Raw genomic sequence first — 17151 nt, 5'->3', positions numbered from 1 at the left:
AGGAGGTACTCACTCAAATCTGCTACCTGCTCCAGACAGAACTGCAGTCTCAGCAGAACAAGGACTACATTGCAAGTGGCTGCAAACGTAACTGGCCATGAGCTTAGGACTTCTTTGTGGCTCGAGCAGGTGACATCAACATCTTGAAGTTCACTGTCCTCCATTATATGATGGAGGCTACTAACTGTGTGCAAAGAATTCATTACACTGCCTCTCAGAAGCAAGTGGAGCAAGTACACAGCTTCGCCTGGATAGCAGGCTTCCCTATGATGCAAAGTGCCATTGACTGTGCACATGTTGCTTTGCTGTCACCACAAGTAAATTCAGAGATGTACTGCAACCACAAAGGGTTCCACTCGAACATACGTACAAGCATTCTAATTAGGAGCAAGCGTAGGCCACATGGCCCTGCGTGCCTGGTCCGCTATTCAATAAGATCATTGCTGATCTGAATGTAACCTCAACCCCACATTCCTGCCTACCCCTGATAACCTTTCCCTTGTTACTTCCTCAGTGTTCAGTTTGAGTGTTAACAAACTTGACCTATCTTGCAGATCAATACCCTGGCAGTAGTCATGATGTCTTCATTTGTGCCAGTCCTCTGAACCATCAGTATTTGAGCCACGACAAGAAACTGAAGGGTGACTACTGAGCAACATGAGTATCTGTTGACCACCTATCTCATGACTTTATTGGGCAGCATGCATATCATGAGAGCCATGCTGTCACGTGAAATCATGAAACGTCATTGAGCAGACCATGAGGGTGCTGAAATAATGCTTTCACTGCCTGGAAAGCCTTGGAACAACCCTGTAGTACTGTCCGGAGCACTTGTCACAATTCAACGTGGTCTGCTGCATGCTACAAAACTTTGTCTTCATGAGGGCAGACCCTTGTCACCAGCAGCTACATGCAGTGAAGGAGGAAAGGAGGTGACAATCAACACATTGCCTTTTTATTATCTGTCCACCTAACTGCAGTTTCAGTGAATGCAGCCTCTACTTAACAATCAACAGTCATACGCCTTAGCTTTTCCTCTGTTACTGACCCTCACAGCATCCTCTTAATCACAATGCTGAAATAAAAACAATCAAAAATGAACGTTCCAAACCAGCTTTGTCAATCAAACCATCCAATGTTGCTTACAAATATCAACTGTGCATTCTCTTAATGCCTGTCGCCTTTTTGCCTTTGCCTGATTTAGTGCTCCTCAGCCGTGCTACTCCAGTGGCTACAGCATGGCTGGCAGACTGTTGACAACTGTCAGTAAGGAAAACTGCAGCTAGCTTTGGAAGATGTCGTGCAGCCCTGGCCCTAGAAGGCCCAGCTTAGCACTACACCACCACGGCAATAGGTGGTAGCAAAGGCCCTGGTGGAGTGGTAGTATTGGGGAGACGAATGCTGTCATCTTGAGAGAGGATTGCAGATTTGTGCACCATGGGGCGTCCCTGGGATGGAGCCTCAGGAATCCTAGTTATTGCTATAGGACTGTATTGCATCTGTGTTGCCAGACAGCGGTGATACCCAAGTGAGGTCATTAGACTTTTGCAGCACTACATCCAGGGCCTCGGGGCTATAATGACATCATAATCTACCCATTCAGTATACTTCTGTCAGACTTTGTGTGTGTATGTGCTAAACCCTTTACCAACATGGTATCCAGCATACTTTGTGTCAGAAGTGTGCATGCATGCCACAGATGCCATTTCAGACATTAGAGGGTCTCAAAGTGGTGCTGCCAAGCCCGATTTAACTTCCCTGTGTTCATTCTATTTAAACCTTTTGTAATCTTAAAAGACCTCTACTAAGTCATGCCTAAGCCTTGCCTTTTCAAGACAAAAGAAACTGCCTTTTCATTATTCTCTGATAGATTTAACCTTGCAGTTTTCATCTCATCTGTTTTGTAGCCTCTCCAATATTTCTATATCCTTCTTATAATAAGGTGGCCAAAGCTGCACAAGGTACTCCCAAGGGTAGTTTTACCAAGGTTTGATACAAATATAGCATAAATTCAAATTTTCAATTCTAGGAATAAACCTTAGTGCTTCGTTTGCTTTTGTAAAGGTCTTATTGATCTGTGTGACAACTTTGTGATTTGTGCATTTGTACTCCCAGATCTCATTCCTGTTCCACCCAAATTAGATTCCTGTTTTCAAAGTGAATGTGACCTCCTTATTTTCCTTAACAAAATAGAATACCTCACTCTTGGTTCTAGAGCATATTACTTCAGAAAACTAGCTTAAGGGCACTCAAAATAAAATTTGCATCTTTCACTGAAACAACTTTTTTGTTACAATACGTTTTTGGGTATTCTCTAAATTAATACTTTCTGCTACTTTATTGTTGCAATGTAGAAGCCTGTGGATGATTACAGACTTTAAGTCCTCTTATTCTTCAGTTCCAACGACCTGAGTCTTTGTGGATTGCTTTCCCTTCCTTCTGTGCCCTCTTAGTAGCGTAATAGATATTGTAATCAACAAGACTCTCTTCCAGTTTTCCTACCCTTTTTAAAGACCTTACACCTTGGGGTATTTAACTCCAATCATGAATGGCTTGCAGCCATGTGCCTGTATTGCCTACAATGTCAGTTTCTCTAAGGTGCATTTAGATTCTTAATTCACTAAATTTATTTTTTGTACTTTGTGCGTTGGTTTCTGCAACATCTATTTGGGCATGAGAACTTAGCCTGTCCTTCTGTTCTGGTGCTGCCTTTCTCATACCATTTAACTGAATACATTTCTTATTTGTCACTTCTACTTTAACTTTTTGAGCTATGTTAGTATTCCCTTCAACTGAATTGTCTGACTTGCTGGTTGTGACCTGAACTCTGCTCTTAACCCTTTTTTAGTCTTTAAACTACCATTTTTGCTATTGTTTCTGACTGAGCTCACTACTGAATTCGTTAGTTTATACAATCATTTTCTTAACCACTGTATTTATCATTTCTGCCAGGCCTTTGGTCCCAAGTTCAATCTGTCCCAACGGTACGGCTGCCTCTTGTCCTGGTACTGGTGCCAGTGCCCCATGAAGTGGAACCCCTTCTTCCTGCACCACATCTTTAGCCACATGTTCACCTCACTGAACTGTTTATTTGTGACTGAAGAGGGTAATATCTTAACATCGCACCTTCCAAACCCCCCCTCCCCCCCCAAAAAAAAATTAATCCCTTATAAGTACTATATGTCAATTCTGTTTTTATGGATGAGACAGTACACTGAAGCCCCTTCTGCTCTCTTGGGTGGATGCACAAAGATTCTATGGCATTATTTTGAAGAAAAACAGGGAATTTAATCTCAGTATATTTATCAGTATCTCTCCATCAATAATCATCACCGAAACAGATTATGTGGACATTTGCATTGCTGTTTTAGAAACATGCTATGCTCAAATTAGCTGCTGTTTCCTACATTACAACAGTGACTACATTTCATAAATGCTTAATTGGATGTAAATAATTTTGGGATGTCCAGGGGTTGTGAAAAGTGCTATATAAATGCAAGTCTTTCTTTCTTGGTCCCCCAGCTCCCCCTCCCCCTCTGTCATTCTTTTTATCCTCTGAGGCATCAAGTACATTGTAGTTGTTAGACAAGACCCATGTCTGCAGGACCACCTCTATTGCTCCTCAGTTTCCTCTACCCTTCTCCTCTCCTCTCCTGCATCAGTACTCTATAAGAAACTTCAATTCCTTCCTTATAACTCATCCTTCATCTTAAGAACACTGAGCTGGAGAATCTTAGGACAGAGATGTTTCTGACAGATATGGCAATATTGGACAGTCTCTTTGCCTTAGTGCTGATACACAGCCTGCACTGCCATTGCAAAGCAAATCTCCTACTTTCCGTTACGTATCATACTTTCAAATGAGGGAAATTAAAAGAAGGGTAAATATATTTTCTATGATTTGTAACTGGTAAATGCCTGAGGTTTGTATGAAATTATTGTATGCGTTGAGATTTGGATTTTTGACCTTGAAGTTAAAATTTAAGTTGTGTTTGTGTGATTAACTCGAAGTGTAAGTTAATACAGTACATTTATGTATGCAGTTGTTATAAAGTCATTATTACCTTTGATCATGATGCACTACAGAGGAATGATGTATTGACTGTCATATTCTTGTGCTTTCACTCTGCCAATAGATATTTGATAAATGAAGTACATGACTCTCAGAGACAACGTTCCAAGTCTGCTTCAGTGAAAGATGTTATGTTTGGAACAGGATTGTTGGTGGGTAAGTCAAAACCAAAACCTTTGTTAAATGTTAAGAACAAGTACTTTGCTTGCAACTAGATTGTGAGGCAGATTCTCATGGACCATGATCTGAATATATATTTGGCATGAGCATTCACGTTCTTAGTCAATGCTTTAACTTCCCCTACATAAAACAAATACAAGAATTAAATGTGAAGTTTTTTTTGTCCTCCCTTCGCAATTTTCTTTTCCTTTGTCTCTCCAAAGATACTGACTTTTGTCAGGGTATGCTTCTTTGAGTATTGGTGACTCTCCAGTACTTATCTCTCTTCCTGCCACACCCCACCTCCCCTCCACTCCGACCCCACCCTTCGCAATGCCAGTGTCATGACATCTGCTCAAATGAGGTACACTGGGAACAAAATCTGAGTTATTGGATAACTGGTATTAGAGGTGTCTGGCCACGATGCTTAAAAAAAATGTTGTAAGCTATTTTAGTTGAGTATTCTCCCAAGACATGATTCACTTCATCCTGTAGAATAATAGATTGGAAGTTAACTTGTTGTGCTTTGAATAATGGTTGCTAAATCACTAATTTTGTGTTAAATATTTGTGGCATTTGTTCCTCCATCCTAATTTGATGTGCGATGAAAATGACCTAAAAAGTGCTAAATGAGATTTAAGGAGAGTGGTTAATTGGATTAGGCCATATAAATATAAGTCAGTCCATGGTCTGTCTTTCTGTCTTTTTTCCATTATAATTCACATCTGGATCTATAGCTGCATCTGATGATTAAAATTTATATCCTCTATCCAAACTGTTCATGATTTTGAACACTATCAAATTTCTCTTAACCTTCTCTGCAGCCTCTTACATAACTGTAGTCTCTCATCCCTGGTAGCATTTTTGGTACACCACCTCTGCACTTTCCCCAAGGCCTTGGAATCCATCTCAAGGTGTGGTTTCCAGGATTGAATATAATATTCCAGCTGACGTCAAACTGGTGGATTATAAAATTTTGATGTAATTTCCTTGCTTTTGTACTCTAAGGAGCAAAAATTGGTCTGCGCACATTTTTGGTGTGATGGACATGATTTGCGGCCTATGCATGCTAGTTCCAGTTGAGGCAGGCAACATGCAAACTTAGTGCTGGCTCCTTGTTTAAATGATTTCTGCTTGCCGCCTGTGACCCTTCCTGTTGGCTGGCTGCATGGGCGGCCATGCAGGGGCCTAATAGCTTGCGAGGCTTGCATATGTTCAAGCTTGCCCCCAGACCTTAAAAACACTGCCCCTTTTAAAGCACTGATTCATAGGAGGCTATTCCTGAATAGTCAGGACAATGCACTGATTCACAAGAGGCTATTTCTGAATAATACTGATGCAACTGTAATCGGGGAAGATGGACCACCAGGATATAGAGACGCCTTTGTGATTCACAGATGTGGCGCTGGAGGCCCTAATCCTGGAGGTGCACAGGAGGAAGAAGGCCATGTTTCCATGATGGGCCTAGAATACCCCCCAGGAATGGGAGTAGGTGACCACGAAGGTAATTTCCCAAAGCCTGATCCAAAGGACCTGGCGTCAGCGGTTCAAGAAATTTAATGACCTCACATGCATAGTCAAGATCAATGGACATCATATCTCATACCCATCACACCACCACCCTTTCCCATTGCTCAATGCACCACAGGCCTGACACTCAACAAGCACCAGTCCCGCGCACTCCCTGCTCAAACCTAACATTCCAAACACTTTCCACTGATGCAGCCTCACGCTCACTTCTTGCTATCAAGCAATTCAGCCACATCAATTCAGATACAGTACTATGCAATAACTGACATTCTGCCCTCTTTCTTGTAACAGGAAAAAAAAGCAAAGCACTGGTGGTGGCAAGGTACAAGTTCACTTACTAAGCCCAATGGAGGAGATGGTTCTATAGCATCTAGTGTCACCAAGATCATATATAATGAGCTTACTGATCTATGGCCCTTCTCAACTCTGACCTCATCCTCATCCTGCTATCTGGATGTGATCTGGATCTCTTGCTTTGCACTTCACTTCAACCTTTCCGACCTGATTTTATGCTTTCCGACACCCAAGAACTGCCCACTGGCAAGTCACAGCACACCCAAGAGGAAGAGTAAGCAACCCACACCAATGCTGAGGAACCATCGTCACTTGATCTGCGACTCGCAGCCATCCATTCAGATGCTGGCATTGTGTGCACCTAAGAGGACAATGTAGAGTTGGGATCAACATGTAGTGAGTTGCTGGGCAGAGAGGACTGTAGTCAGGCCACAGGAAAAGGATAGCTTATGTTCCAGCTTCCGAAGGATGAGGTCGCAGACCAGTGCTGCTACATGAACCTCAGATGAGGACTTCAACAGGACTGCATACAGGAGAACACTGATGAACATGGACAATGCTTGGTGAATTGGTGGGCCTGCCAGACAGCCTTATTCCATTAGATAAAAACAAAAAACTGAGGATGCTGGAAATCCAAAACAAAAACAGAATTACCTGGAAAAGCTCAGCAGGTCTGGCAGCATCGGCGGAGAAGAGGAGAGTTGACGTTTCGAGTCCTCATGACCCTTCAACAGAACTGATCTTTATTTACAAGGAGAGGGAAATATAAGCTGGTTTAAGGTCGGGGGAGGGGGAGAGAAGTGGAGGGGGTGTGTTAGGATAGGAGCAGATCATCAAGAGATGTCTCAGACAAAAGAACAAAAGAACACCGAGGTGTTGAAGTTGGTGAAATTATCTAAACGAATGTGCTAGTTAAGAATGGATGGTAGGGCACTCAAGGTATAGCTCTATTGGGGTGGGGAAGCATAAAAGATTTAAAAATAATGGTAATAGGTGGGAAAAGAAAAATCTATATAAATTATTGGAAAACAAAGAAAAAAAAAAGGAAGGGGGAAGAAACAGAAAGGGGGTGGGGATGGAGGAGGGAGCTCAAGACCTGAAGTTGTTGAATTCAATATTCATTCCCGAAGGCTGTAAAGTGCCTAGTTGGAAGATGAGGTGCTGTTCCTCCAGTTTGTGTTGGGCTTCACTGGAACAATGCAGCAGGCCAAGGACAGACATGTGGGCAAGAGAGCAGGGTGGAGTGTTAAAATGGCAAGCGACAGGGAGGTTTGGGTCATTCTTGCGGACAGACCGCACGTGTTCTGAAGCGGTCGCCCAGTTTACGTTTGGCCTCTCCAATGTAGAGGAGACCTTATTGGGAGCAACGAATACAGTAGACTAAGTTGGGGGAAATGCAAGTGAAATGCTGCTTCACGTGAAAGGAGTGTTTGGGCCCTTGGACTGTGAGGAGAGAGGAAGTGAAGGGGCAGGTGTTACATCTTTTGCGTGGGCATGGGGAGGTGCCATAGGTGGGGGTTGAGGAGTAGGGGGTGATGGAGGAGTGGACCAGGGTGTCCCGGAGGGAGTGATCCCTACGGAATGCCGATAGGGGGGGTGAAGGGAAGATGTGTTTGGTGGTGGCATCATGCTGGAGTTGGTGGAAATAGCGGAGGATGATCCTTTGAATGCGGAGGCTGGTGGGGTGATAAGTGAGGACAAGGGGGATCCTATCATGTTTCTGGGAGGGAGGAGAAGGCATGAGGGCGGATGCGCAGGAGATGGGCCGAACACGGTTGAGGGCCCTGTCAACGACTGTGGGTGGAAAACCTCAGTTAAGGATGAAGGAGGACATGTCAGAGGAACTGTTTTTGAAGGTAGCATCATCGGAACAGATGCGACGGAGTCGAAGGAACTGAGAGAATGGGATGGAGTCCTTACAGGAAGCGGGGTGTGAGGAGCTGTAGTCGAGGTAGCTGTGGGAGTCAGTAGGCTTGTAATGGATATTGGTGGACAGTCTATCACCAGAGATTGAGACAGAGAGGTCAAGGAAGGGAAGTGTCAGAAATGGACCATGTGAAAATGATGGAGGGGTGGAGATTGGAAGCAAAATTAATACATTTTTCCAAGTCCCGACAAGAGCATGAAGCAGCACCGAAGTAATCATCGATGTACTGGAGAAAGAGTTGTGGAAGTGAGCCGGAGTTGGACTGGAACAAGGAATGTTCCACATACCTCATAAAGAGACAGGCATAGCTGGGGCCCATGCGGGTACCCATAGCCACACCTTTTATTTGGAGGAAGTGAGAGGAGTCGAAGGAGAAATTGTTCAGTGTGAGAACAAGTTCAGCAAGACGGAGGAGAGTAGTGGTGGATTATATTTCCCTCTCCTTGTAAAGAAAGATCAGTTCTGTTGAAGGGTCATGAGGACTCGAAACGTCAACTCTTCTCTTCTCCGCCGATGCTGCCAGACCTGCTGAATTTTTCCAGGTAATTCTGTTTTTGTTTTAGCTTATGCCATTGTGAAGGAGCTTGAAATCTGGTTCCATTTGTGGGAGAGGACGTCACACAGAACTTGGAGCACATTATCGTGGAAGTGGTGGCTAATTCCATGACCAAACCGTGATTCAGCATCAGGTGGTCACTGTTACAGCTTCTACTGCAGCACAGGAGGAAGCTACCAAATGTCTGAGTGCTGCAGTGGAAACTCAGACTGAGGTGATGAGGGCTTAGACTACTGCTATCATGGCTGGGGGTCTTAGCCCACATGCCCCTTTGAGCACTATCGCAACAATTTCTGCTCACAGATTACAAGGATTGTTGAGGTTCCACACTGTGGAGCATAAAGCAGCCGTACTGTCACCAGTGCTACTTCACCAGTGCCCCAGCTGTTGCCTATCAGTCTGCCAGCCTACATTGCTGCCGCCTGTGCTGAGGTGGTGCAGTCCAAACCCATGGTGTCAAACTGCAGAGCTGCTTGAGGTTGAGCTGCAAGGCCATCTGTAGTCTCCCCCACTGAAAGTCAGGAGCCTTCCAGCAGCCATACTGCAGCGACTAGAGTAGCACCACATAGGAGCACTAGATAATGCTTGTCTTGCAGGTGTCTTTGCCTATCGGAATTCACGAGGATGAATAGTTCTTACATTTGTATATGTTGTTGGATAAAGATGTTTGTGAGTGGCGTTTATTGTTGGATGGTGGCCATGAGGACACTGTGATGGGGTGTCTCAAATATAATGAAGCATTGTGGTTAGGGGAAGTAGTTTTATTGAAAGTGGAATCTGAGAAGTTTCGCTCTGATAGCCTATTCAGAGTGAAGGTTCCAGGATGCATTCTGCCTGCATCATGTTGAGGTGGCCTCTTGAATCCTGGAGGCAATGATTGAACTCACAGTTAGGGAGGGCACAACAGACCACCACAAACTTCAAGCCATGCTCCAGAATGTACTAGAAGGTTCCCCTGAGCAATAAAGGCAGCAGAGCAGCTGCTTGAGCATGTCAGTTGTCTGCTTCACTGCTTCTTGTGGTTCCGTGACTCTCATGGGTCAGCCTGCCTCACTTGGTTTGATGTAAGAAGGGGGTCATCAATCACACGTGCTGAAGAGAGGCTTTTTCCCTGAGGAAGCAGCCTCTAGTTCGCAGTAGAGGCCTGAAGCTGGTGGGTATGGCTGACTGGCATAAAATGAATAGCATTGTGGCTGGTGCCAGGGTAGTGGATGTACACTATAAAATGAGGTAAAAACAAAAAAACTGCGGATGCTGGAAATCCAAAGCAAAAACAGAATTACCTGGAAAATCTCAGCAGGTCTGGCAGCATCAGCGGAGAAGAAAAGAGTTGACGTTTCGAGTCCTCATGACCCTTCAACAGAACTTGAGTGAATCCAAGAAAGGGGTGAAATAACATGAGGTGTTGAGTGGTTGCATGCCAACTGCACATTTATAGAATGGTAGCCTTTGCAGTTTCTGTACCCCTCTACGTGCTCATTGGAGAACCCATGGAACCATGTGCATACAGTTGATGTCCCATGTCATCGGAAATTCCCTCGATCCTCTGAAGTCACATGTCCTATCATCTTGCTTTTTCCTTCTGGGGGAGAAGCCAGTGTACTCTTTTCTGGAATAGACAGTCTCCATGACCACCTGAATGTTTCAATGGATGGCGTACTGGGAAATATTTGAAATGTTGCATGCGCCCACGTGGAAAGACCCTGATGTATAAAAGTGACCTTTACGATCACTGGCAGGGCCGTTTGCACCCTGGTGTGAGGCTCCAAGTGGGGTTGCAACAGATGGCACTGTTCATTGACTGCCTCCTTGTTGAATCAGAGTCACATTGTTCCTTGATCACGTATAGTTTGGAAAAATGTTCCCAGGAAACTAGCAGGGGTAGGACATTCTATGGAGCTTTCTTGTCTTCCTCCCTCTTCACAAAATTACCTCTCTCTAGCTTTTGCTTCCCTTCATGGTCATGCTGCATACCAAGAATCATGATAACCCTATCCCGTGTATCTTTTCTTTTATTCATTCACAGTTCGTGGGTGTAGCTGGTTGGCCAGCATCTTTAACTCATCCCTAATTGCCCTCGAGAAAGTAGGGTTGAGCTGCTGTCTTGAACCGCTGTAGTCCATGTGCTGTAGGCGCATCCACAGTGCTGTTAGAGAGGGAGTTCCAGGATTTTGACCCAGTGACAGTGAAGGAACGGCGATATAGTTCCAAGTCAGGATGGTGAGTGGCTCGGAGGGAAACTTGCAGGTGATGGTGCTCCCATGTGTCTGCTGCTCTTGTCCATTTATATGGTTACAGTTGTGGGTTTGCAAGGTGCTGTCTAAGGAGTCTTAATGGGTTCCAGCAGCGCACCTTGTGGATGGTACACACTGCCGCCACTGTGTGTCAGTGGTTGAAGGATTGAATATTTGTTGGTGGGATGCCATACAAGCAGGCTGCTATGTCTTGATGGTGTAAGCATCCAGGAAAGTGGAGAGTATTCCATCGCATTCCTGACGTGTGCCTAGTGGATGGTGGACAGGCTTTGGGGAGTGAGGAGGTGAGTTACTTGCTGCAGGACTCCTAGCCTCTAACCTGCTATTGTAGCCATGGTATTTGTTCGGCTAGCCCAGTTCCATTTCTGGTCAATGGTAACCCCCAGGATGGTGGTGGGGGATTCACTGAATGTCAAGGCATGATGGTTAGATTCTCTCTTATTGGAGATGGACATTGCCAAGCACTTGTGTGGCTTGAATGTTACTTGTCACCTGTCAGCCTGAGCCTGCATATTGTCCGGGTCTTGCTGCATTCGGACATGGACAGCTTCAGTATCTGAGGAGTCGTGAATGACGCTGGACATTGTGCAATGATCAATAAACATCTCCACTTCTGACCTTATCATAGAAGGAGGGTCATTGATAAAGCAGCTGAAGGTGGTTGAGCCTGCGGCACTACCCTGAGGAACTCATGCAGTGATGTCCTGGAACTGAGATGATTGACCTCCAACAGCCACAACCAACCTCCTTTGTGCTAGGTATGTCTCCCACCAGTGGAGAGTTTTTTCACTGCTTCCTTCTGACTCTAGTTTTGCCAGGGCTCCCTGATGTTACACTGTCAAATGCTGCCTTGATGTCAAGGGCAGTCACTCTCACCTCATGTCTAGAGTTCAGCTCTTTTGTCCGCTTTTGAACCAAGGCTGTAATGAGGTTTGGAGCTGAGTGCCCCTGGTGGAACCCAAACTGAATGTCCTTGTGCTAAGCTGCTTGATAGCACTGTTGATAACCCCGTACGTCATTTTCTTGATGTTCGAGTGTAGGCTGATGGGGGTGGTAATTGGCTGTGTGGGATTTGTCCTGCTTTTTGTGTATAGGACAGCTGTGAAGACAGAATTCGTCTGCACAAGGACTGTGTAGTGGTCACTCCATGGGCAGATGCATCTGTGGCAGGCAGCTTGGTGAGGATAAGTTCAGGCATGTTTTTCCCTCTTGTTGGTTCCCTCACCACCTGCCACAGACCCAGCTAGGTCATTTAGGACTCAGCCAGCTTGGTCTGTAGTGCTACCGAGCCACTCTTGGTGATGGACATCACCAAGTCCTCCACCCAGAGTACATTCGATGTTCTTGCCACCCTCAGTGCTTCAAGTAGTGTTGAACATAGAGGAGTACTGATTCACCAGCTGAGGTTGGAGGGGAGGTGATGTGGTGCGGTACATGGTAATCAGCAGGAGATTTCCTTGCCCATGTTTGACCTGATGCCATGAGACTTCATGGGGTCTGGAGTCGATTTTGAGGACTCCCAGGCCAACTCCCTCCCGACTGAATACCCCTGTGCCACCACCTTTGTTGGGTCTTGCTGGTGGGACAGGACATACCCAGAGATGGTGATGGTGGTGTCTGGGATATTGTGTGTAAGGTATGATTCCATGAATATGACTGTCAGGCTGTGCTTATCTAGTCTGTGAAATAGCTTTTCCAATTTTGGCACAAGCCCCCAGGTGTTAGTAAGGAGGGCTTTGTAGCGTTTACAGGGCTGAGTTTGCTGTTGTGCCTAGGTTGATGACGGATGGTCTGTCCAATTTCATTCCTTATTCCTGACTTTGTTTTTAGCATTTTGAGACAGCTGTGTGGCTTGCTAGTCCATTTCAGAGGGTACTTTGAGTCAACCACATTGCTGTGGTTCTGGAGTCACAAGTAGGCCAGACCAGGTAAGGATGGCAGATTTCCTGCCCTAAAGGACATTAGTGAACCAGTTGGGTTTTCACGACAAGTGACAATGGCTCCATGGTTATCATTAGCCTTTTAATTCCAGATTTTGATTGAATTCAAATTCCACCATCTCTGGATTACTAGTCACTGGACAATACCACAATGTCACCGTCTCCCCAGTAAACCATTTGGTTACCAAATTCTGTGTTTCCTGATTTTAAGCACCAGCTCTCCAAAATAACTCTCAAAATGCCACTCAGTGCTTCCACAAATCCAGCCTAAGCAGAAGTAAGTCAAAAAGCACCTCACCTGCAAGTTGGTGTCAGGCCCTTTAAATAGCGTTGTTGGGGATGGGGGAGGTGATGTGCTGTTGCATATCAGTTCAGTGTAGCGATCAGCACAGGTTTTTAAACACGTGCAGAAGTTCCCGAAAGCAACATCAAATCAGCCAGCAGCTCTAGAGAGTCCAATTTTGCAATTGTTTGTCTCTCTTAATAAAGCCATATGTGTCCAATGCTTTCAACAGTCTTTTCAACTTGTCCTGCCACCTTCAAAGATACATGTACATATGTCCTCAAGTTGCTCTGCTCCTGCACCCTGTGTATAAATGTACCATTTAGTTTATATTGCTTCTCCTCATTCTTTCTACCAAAATAGCACATCATATTTCTCTGTAAATCTTATCTATCATTTTTCTGCTCATTTTGCTGTGTATGTTCTTCTGAAATTGTTTACTACATTCCTCATTGTTTCAGACATTTTGAGTTTAGTGTTACCTGCAGATTTTGATATCATGCTCTGTATAGCAAAGTCCAGGTTATTAATACTGTGTATATCAAAAGAACAGTTCCTAAACTGATCCCTGTGGGACACGACTGCACATATCCCTCTAATCTGAAAAGCAACTACTAATCTCTCTTTATGTCCCTTACCAATTCTGTCCCATGACTTCAGTTTTGCAAAGTCTGTTATATGCTGTTTTATCAAACTCTTTTGAAAGACCATGTACACTACATCAACTGCACTGCCCTGATCCATCATCTTTGTTACTTGAAAGAACTCAGTCAAGTTAATCAAACACAACTTAACTTCAGCAAAATATGCTTTTACTTATTAAACCACATTTTGCGAAGTGTCAGTTAATTTTGTCCAGTCTTAATGTGTCTATAAATTTCCCCACAATGATGTTAGGGTGATTGACCTGTGACATTCCCTGTTGGCCCCTTCCTCCTTTGTTGAACAGGGCTAGAACATTTACAGTCCTTCAGGCCTCTGGCACCAATCCCATTTCTGAGGAAGAATGGAAGACTGTGGTCCCATTTTGCACCCTTGCTTCCCTCAACAACCTAGGATACATTTTATCCAGATGTGGTGACTTTACTACTTGGAGTACTGCTGTTCTTTTAAGTACCGCTTTATCTGTTTTTTAAACCATACACCATATTGACACTGCTTCCTCCTTTACTATTGCAGAGGCAGCATCTTCTCTGTGAATACAAGTGTATAATTCTGATTTACTATCTCAGCCATATTGTCTTCCTCCACAAGAATTGTCTCCATTTTGCCCCCTGCTGGGTTCCACCCATCCTTGATTACTCTTTTACTCTTTATATGCTTAGAAAGGACTTTTGGCTGCTTTTTTATGTTAAACTGCTAATCTATTCTTATACTCTCTCTATGTTGTTCCTATTCTCCATTTTAAGCCTCCTCTGTACATTGCCTATTTAGCTTGGTTCTCTATTGTATTACAAACCTTATCATTTACTTATGCCTTTTTTTGTTTTATTTTAATCCATACATCTTTTTTCATCCTGCGAGCTCTTTGGATACCTTTAACTTTCCATCTCATGGGAATGTGCCTGTGCTGTATTGGAACTTTCTGCTCTCTGAAGGCCTCCTATTTTTGAACTACTGCTTTGCCTACCAATTTTTAATTCCAATCCACCTGGGCCACATCCCTTTTAATTCAGTAAAATAAATGCCATCCATTTAAGTATTTTTATGCATGATTGTTTCTTTTCCATAACTATGCTAAATATATTATGGTCATTGTTCAGCTGCGCTCTCATTGAAACATGCTCCACTGGTTCCACTTCATTCCCGAAAACTAGGTCCAGCACTGATTCTTCCCTTTTTGTACAGGGTACATACTGACCAAAAAGGTCCTCCCATAGATAGTGCAGGAATTCCTGCCCCTCTCTTTCTGTACTGATCCTGAAAATTTTCACTTATGTTTCTTTTCCAGTGTTGATGGCCTATAGTACAGTATATATCCAGTAGCATAATAGCTCCTTTATTGTTCCTTAATTCCAACAAAATAAATTCTGTCTTTGACCTTTCATCTACATCATCCCTTTCCTGTACTGTATAAGAGATCTAATTAATACTGCCATCCCTCCTCCTCTTCTCTATCTTTGCTAACTACCTGTAGCCAATATTTTGAGCCTGATCTCTGTTCTTGTCATTATATCAATAGCATGTGGCAACTTTTGCTTGAAGCTCACCAGCGTTATTTGCCACAATGTGCATTCTTGCACATGTCCTCCAAACCCATTTTAGACTGCCTTACATTTTCCCTGTCTGATCTTACCTTGTTTCTGAACTATTCTTTAACAAGTGATATTTCTCTGTTTTCTGTGCATCTTGTTTCTCCTCTCAAATGTTTCATTTTGATGCCCATTTCTCTGCCAAATTAGTGTAGCTTTCAATGGATATAAAGATCATTTAAGTAGAAGGCTGAATGAAGAGTTAAATTAAGTTAGATGAGTTCTCTATTCCTCACAGTGGAGGAAGAGGACCAGATAGGAGTGCTACAAGCCCACCAATAAGTATGTCACGGGGACAAACTTAATTTATCATTCTTTTTTGTAAAAACACAGATAATGAAGGAAATAATGGGACTTAACAAGGTCAGAGCTCTAGAACTACATTGATGGTAGTCTGAGAGTTTCCATTTCAGAGTATAAATAGTTGAGGACATTCAGATGCATTATTCAGAACTTTTTATGGAGGTCACGAGCACAGTGGATAGATGATGAAGAACATAATAGGAACAGGATTACACCGTATGGCCTGTTAAGCCTGCTCCACCGTGCAATACCATTGTGGCTGATCTTTGGCTTCAACTCCACTTTCCTGCCCCCTGCCCATATTCCTTGATTCCCCAAGAGACTAAAAATTTGTCCACCTCAGCTGTAAATATATTCAATGATGGACCATCCACAGCCCCCTGGGATAGAGAATTACAGACTCTCAGGAGAAGCTGATGCTCTTCAATTCAGTCCTAAACGATCATACCCCTATCCATGTTCCAGCTTCCCAGCCAAGGGAAACAATCTTTGTGTTTACCCTGTCAAGCCCCCTCAAAATCTTGTATGTCGCAATGAGATTTCATTGTTCTAAACTCCAGAGTATTTTGACCCAATTGACTCAGCCCCTCATCATAAGATAAGCCTCCCATCCCAAGGACTGATCTAATGAACCTTCACTGTACTGCCTCAAAGACAAGTTTTTAAAAAATGTGTTCATGGAATTTGGGTGCCACTGGCTAGGCCAGTATTCACTGCCCATCCTTAATGGTCCTTGAAAAGGTGATGGTGTGCTGCCTTCTTGAACTGCTGCAGTCCATGTGTTGAAGGAATACCCACAGTGCTGTTTGGAAGGGAGTTCCAGGATTTTGACCCAGTGACCGTGAAGGAATGGTGATATAATTCCAAGTCAGGATGGTGGGGAACGTCCAGGTGGTGGCATCCCATGCACCTGCTGCCCTTGTCCTTCTCGGTGGTAGAGGTTGCAGGTTTGGAGCGTGCTGTTGAAGGAGCCTTGGTTGCTGCAGTGCATCTTCGAGATGGTACACACTGCTGGCACTGTGCGCTGGTGATAGAGAGGAGTGAATGTTGAAGGTGGTGGGTGGGGTACCAAGCAAATGGGTTGCTTTGTCCTGGTGCCGTGCTTCTGGAGTGTTTTTGCAGCTGCACTCATCCAGGCAAATGGAGAGTATTCCATCACACTCCTGACTTGTGCTTTGTAGATGGTGGACAGGCTTTAGGGAGTCAGGAGGTGAGTTACTCGCTGCAGAATTCCCAGCCCCTGACCTGCTCTTGTTAGCACAGTAATTATATGAGTGGTCCAGGTCAGATTTTTGGTCACTGGTAACCCCCACGATGTTGATAGTGGGAGATTCAGTGATGGGTAATGGCATTAAATGTCATGGGGAGATGGTTAGATTTTCTCTTATTGGAGGTGGTCATTGCCTGGCATTTGTTTGGTGCAAATGTTCCTTGCCACTAGTCAGCCTCAGCCTGAATATTGTCCTGGTCTTGCTGCATATGAAGATGGACTGCTTCAGTATCTGAGGAGTCGCAAATATTGTTGAATATTGTACAATCATCCACAAACATCCCCACTTTTGACCTTATAATGGAAGGAA

At 44.1% G+C, this 17151-nt stretch overlaps 1 protein-coding gene across 5 annotated transcripts in view; it reads left to right on the top strand.

The window, feature by feature from the left end:
- LOC121279411 (centrosome and spindle pole-associated protein 1) overlaps nucleotides 1-17151 on the top strand; it is a 206425-nt gene that overhangs the window by 68481 nt on the left and 120793 nt on the right. For all 5 annotated transcript variants that reach the window (XM_041190634.1, XM_041190635.1, XM_041190633.1 and 2 more), the window contains one exon: nucleotides 4137-4228. In XM_041190634.1, the coding sequence (XP_041046568.1) occupies nucleotides 4137-4228 (92 nt within the window). The remainder of the gene's footprint in view (nucleotides 1-4136; nucleotides 4229-17151) is intronic.

This window comes from Carcharodon carcharias, chromosome 6, assembly GCF_017639515.1.
Source record: "Carcharodon carcharias isolate sCarCar2 chromosome 6, sCarCar2.pri, whole genome shotgun sequence".
NCBI classification, from domain to species: Eukaryota; Metazoa; Chordata; class Chondrichthyes; order Lamniformes; family Lamnidae; genus Carcharodon; species Carcharodon carcharias.
Note: the sequence above shows the minus strand (reverse complement) of the source record. Positions and strands in the feature narration are given on the sequence as shown.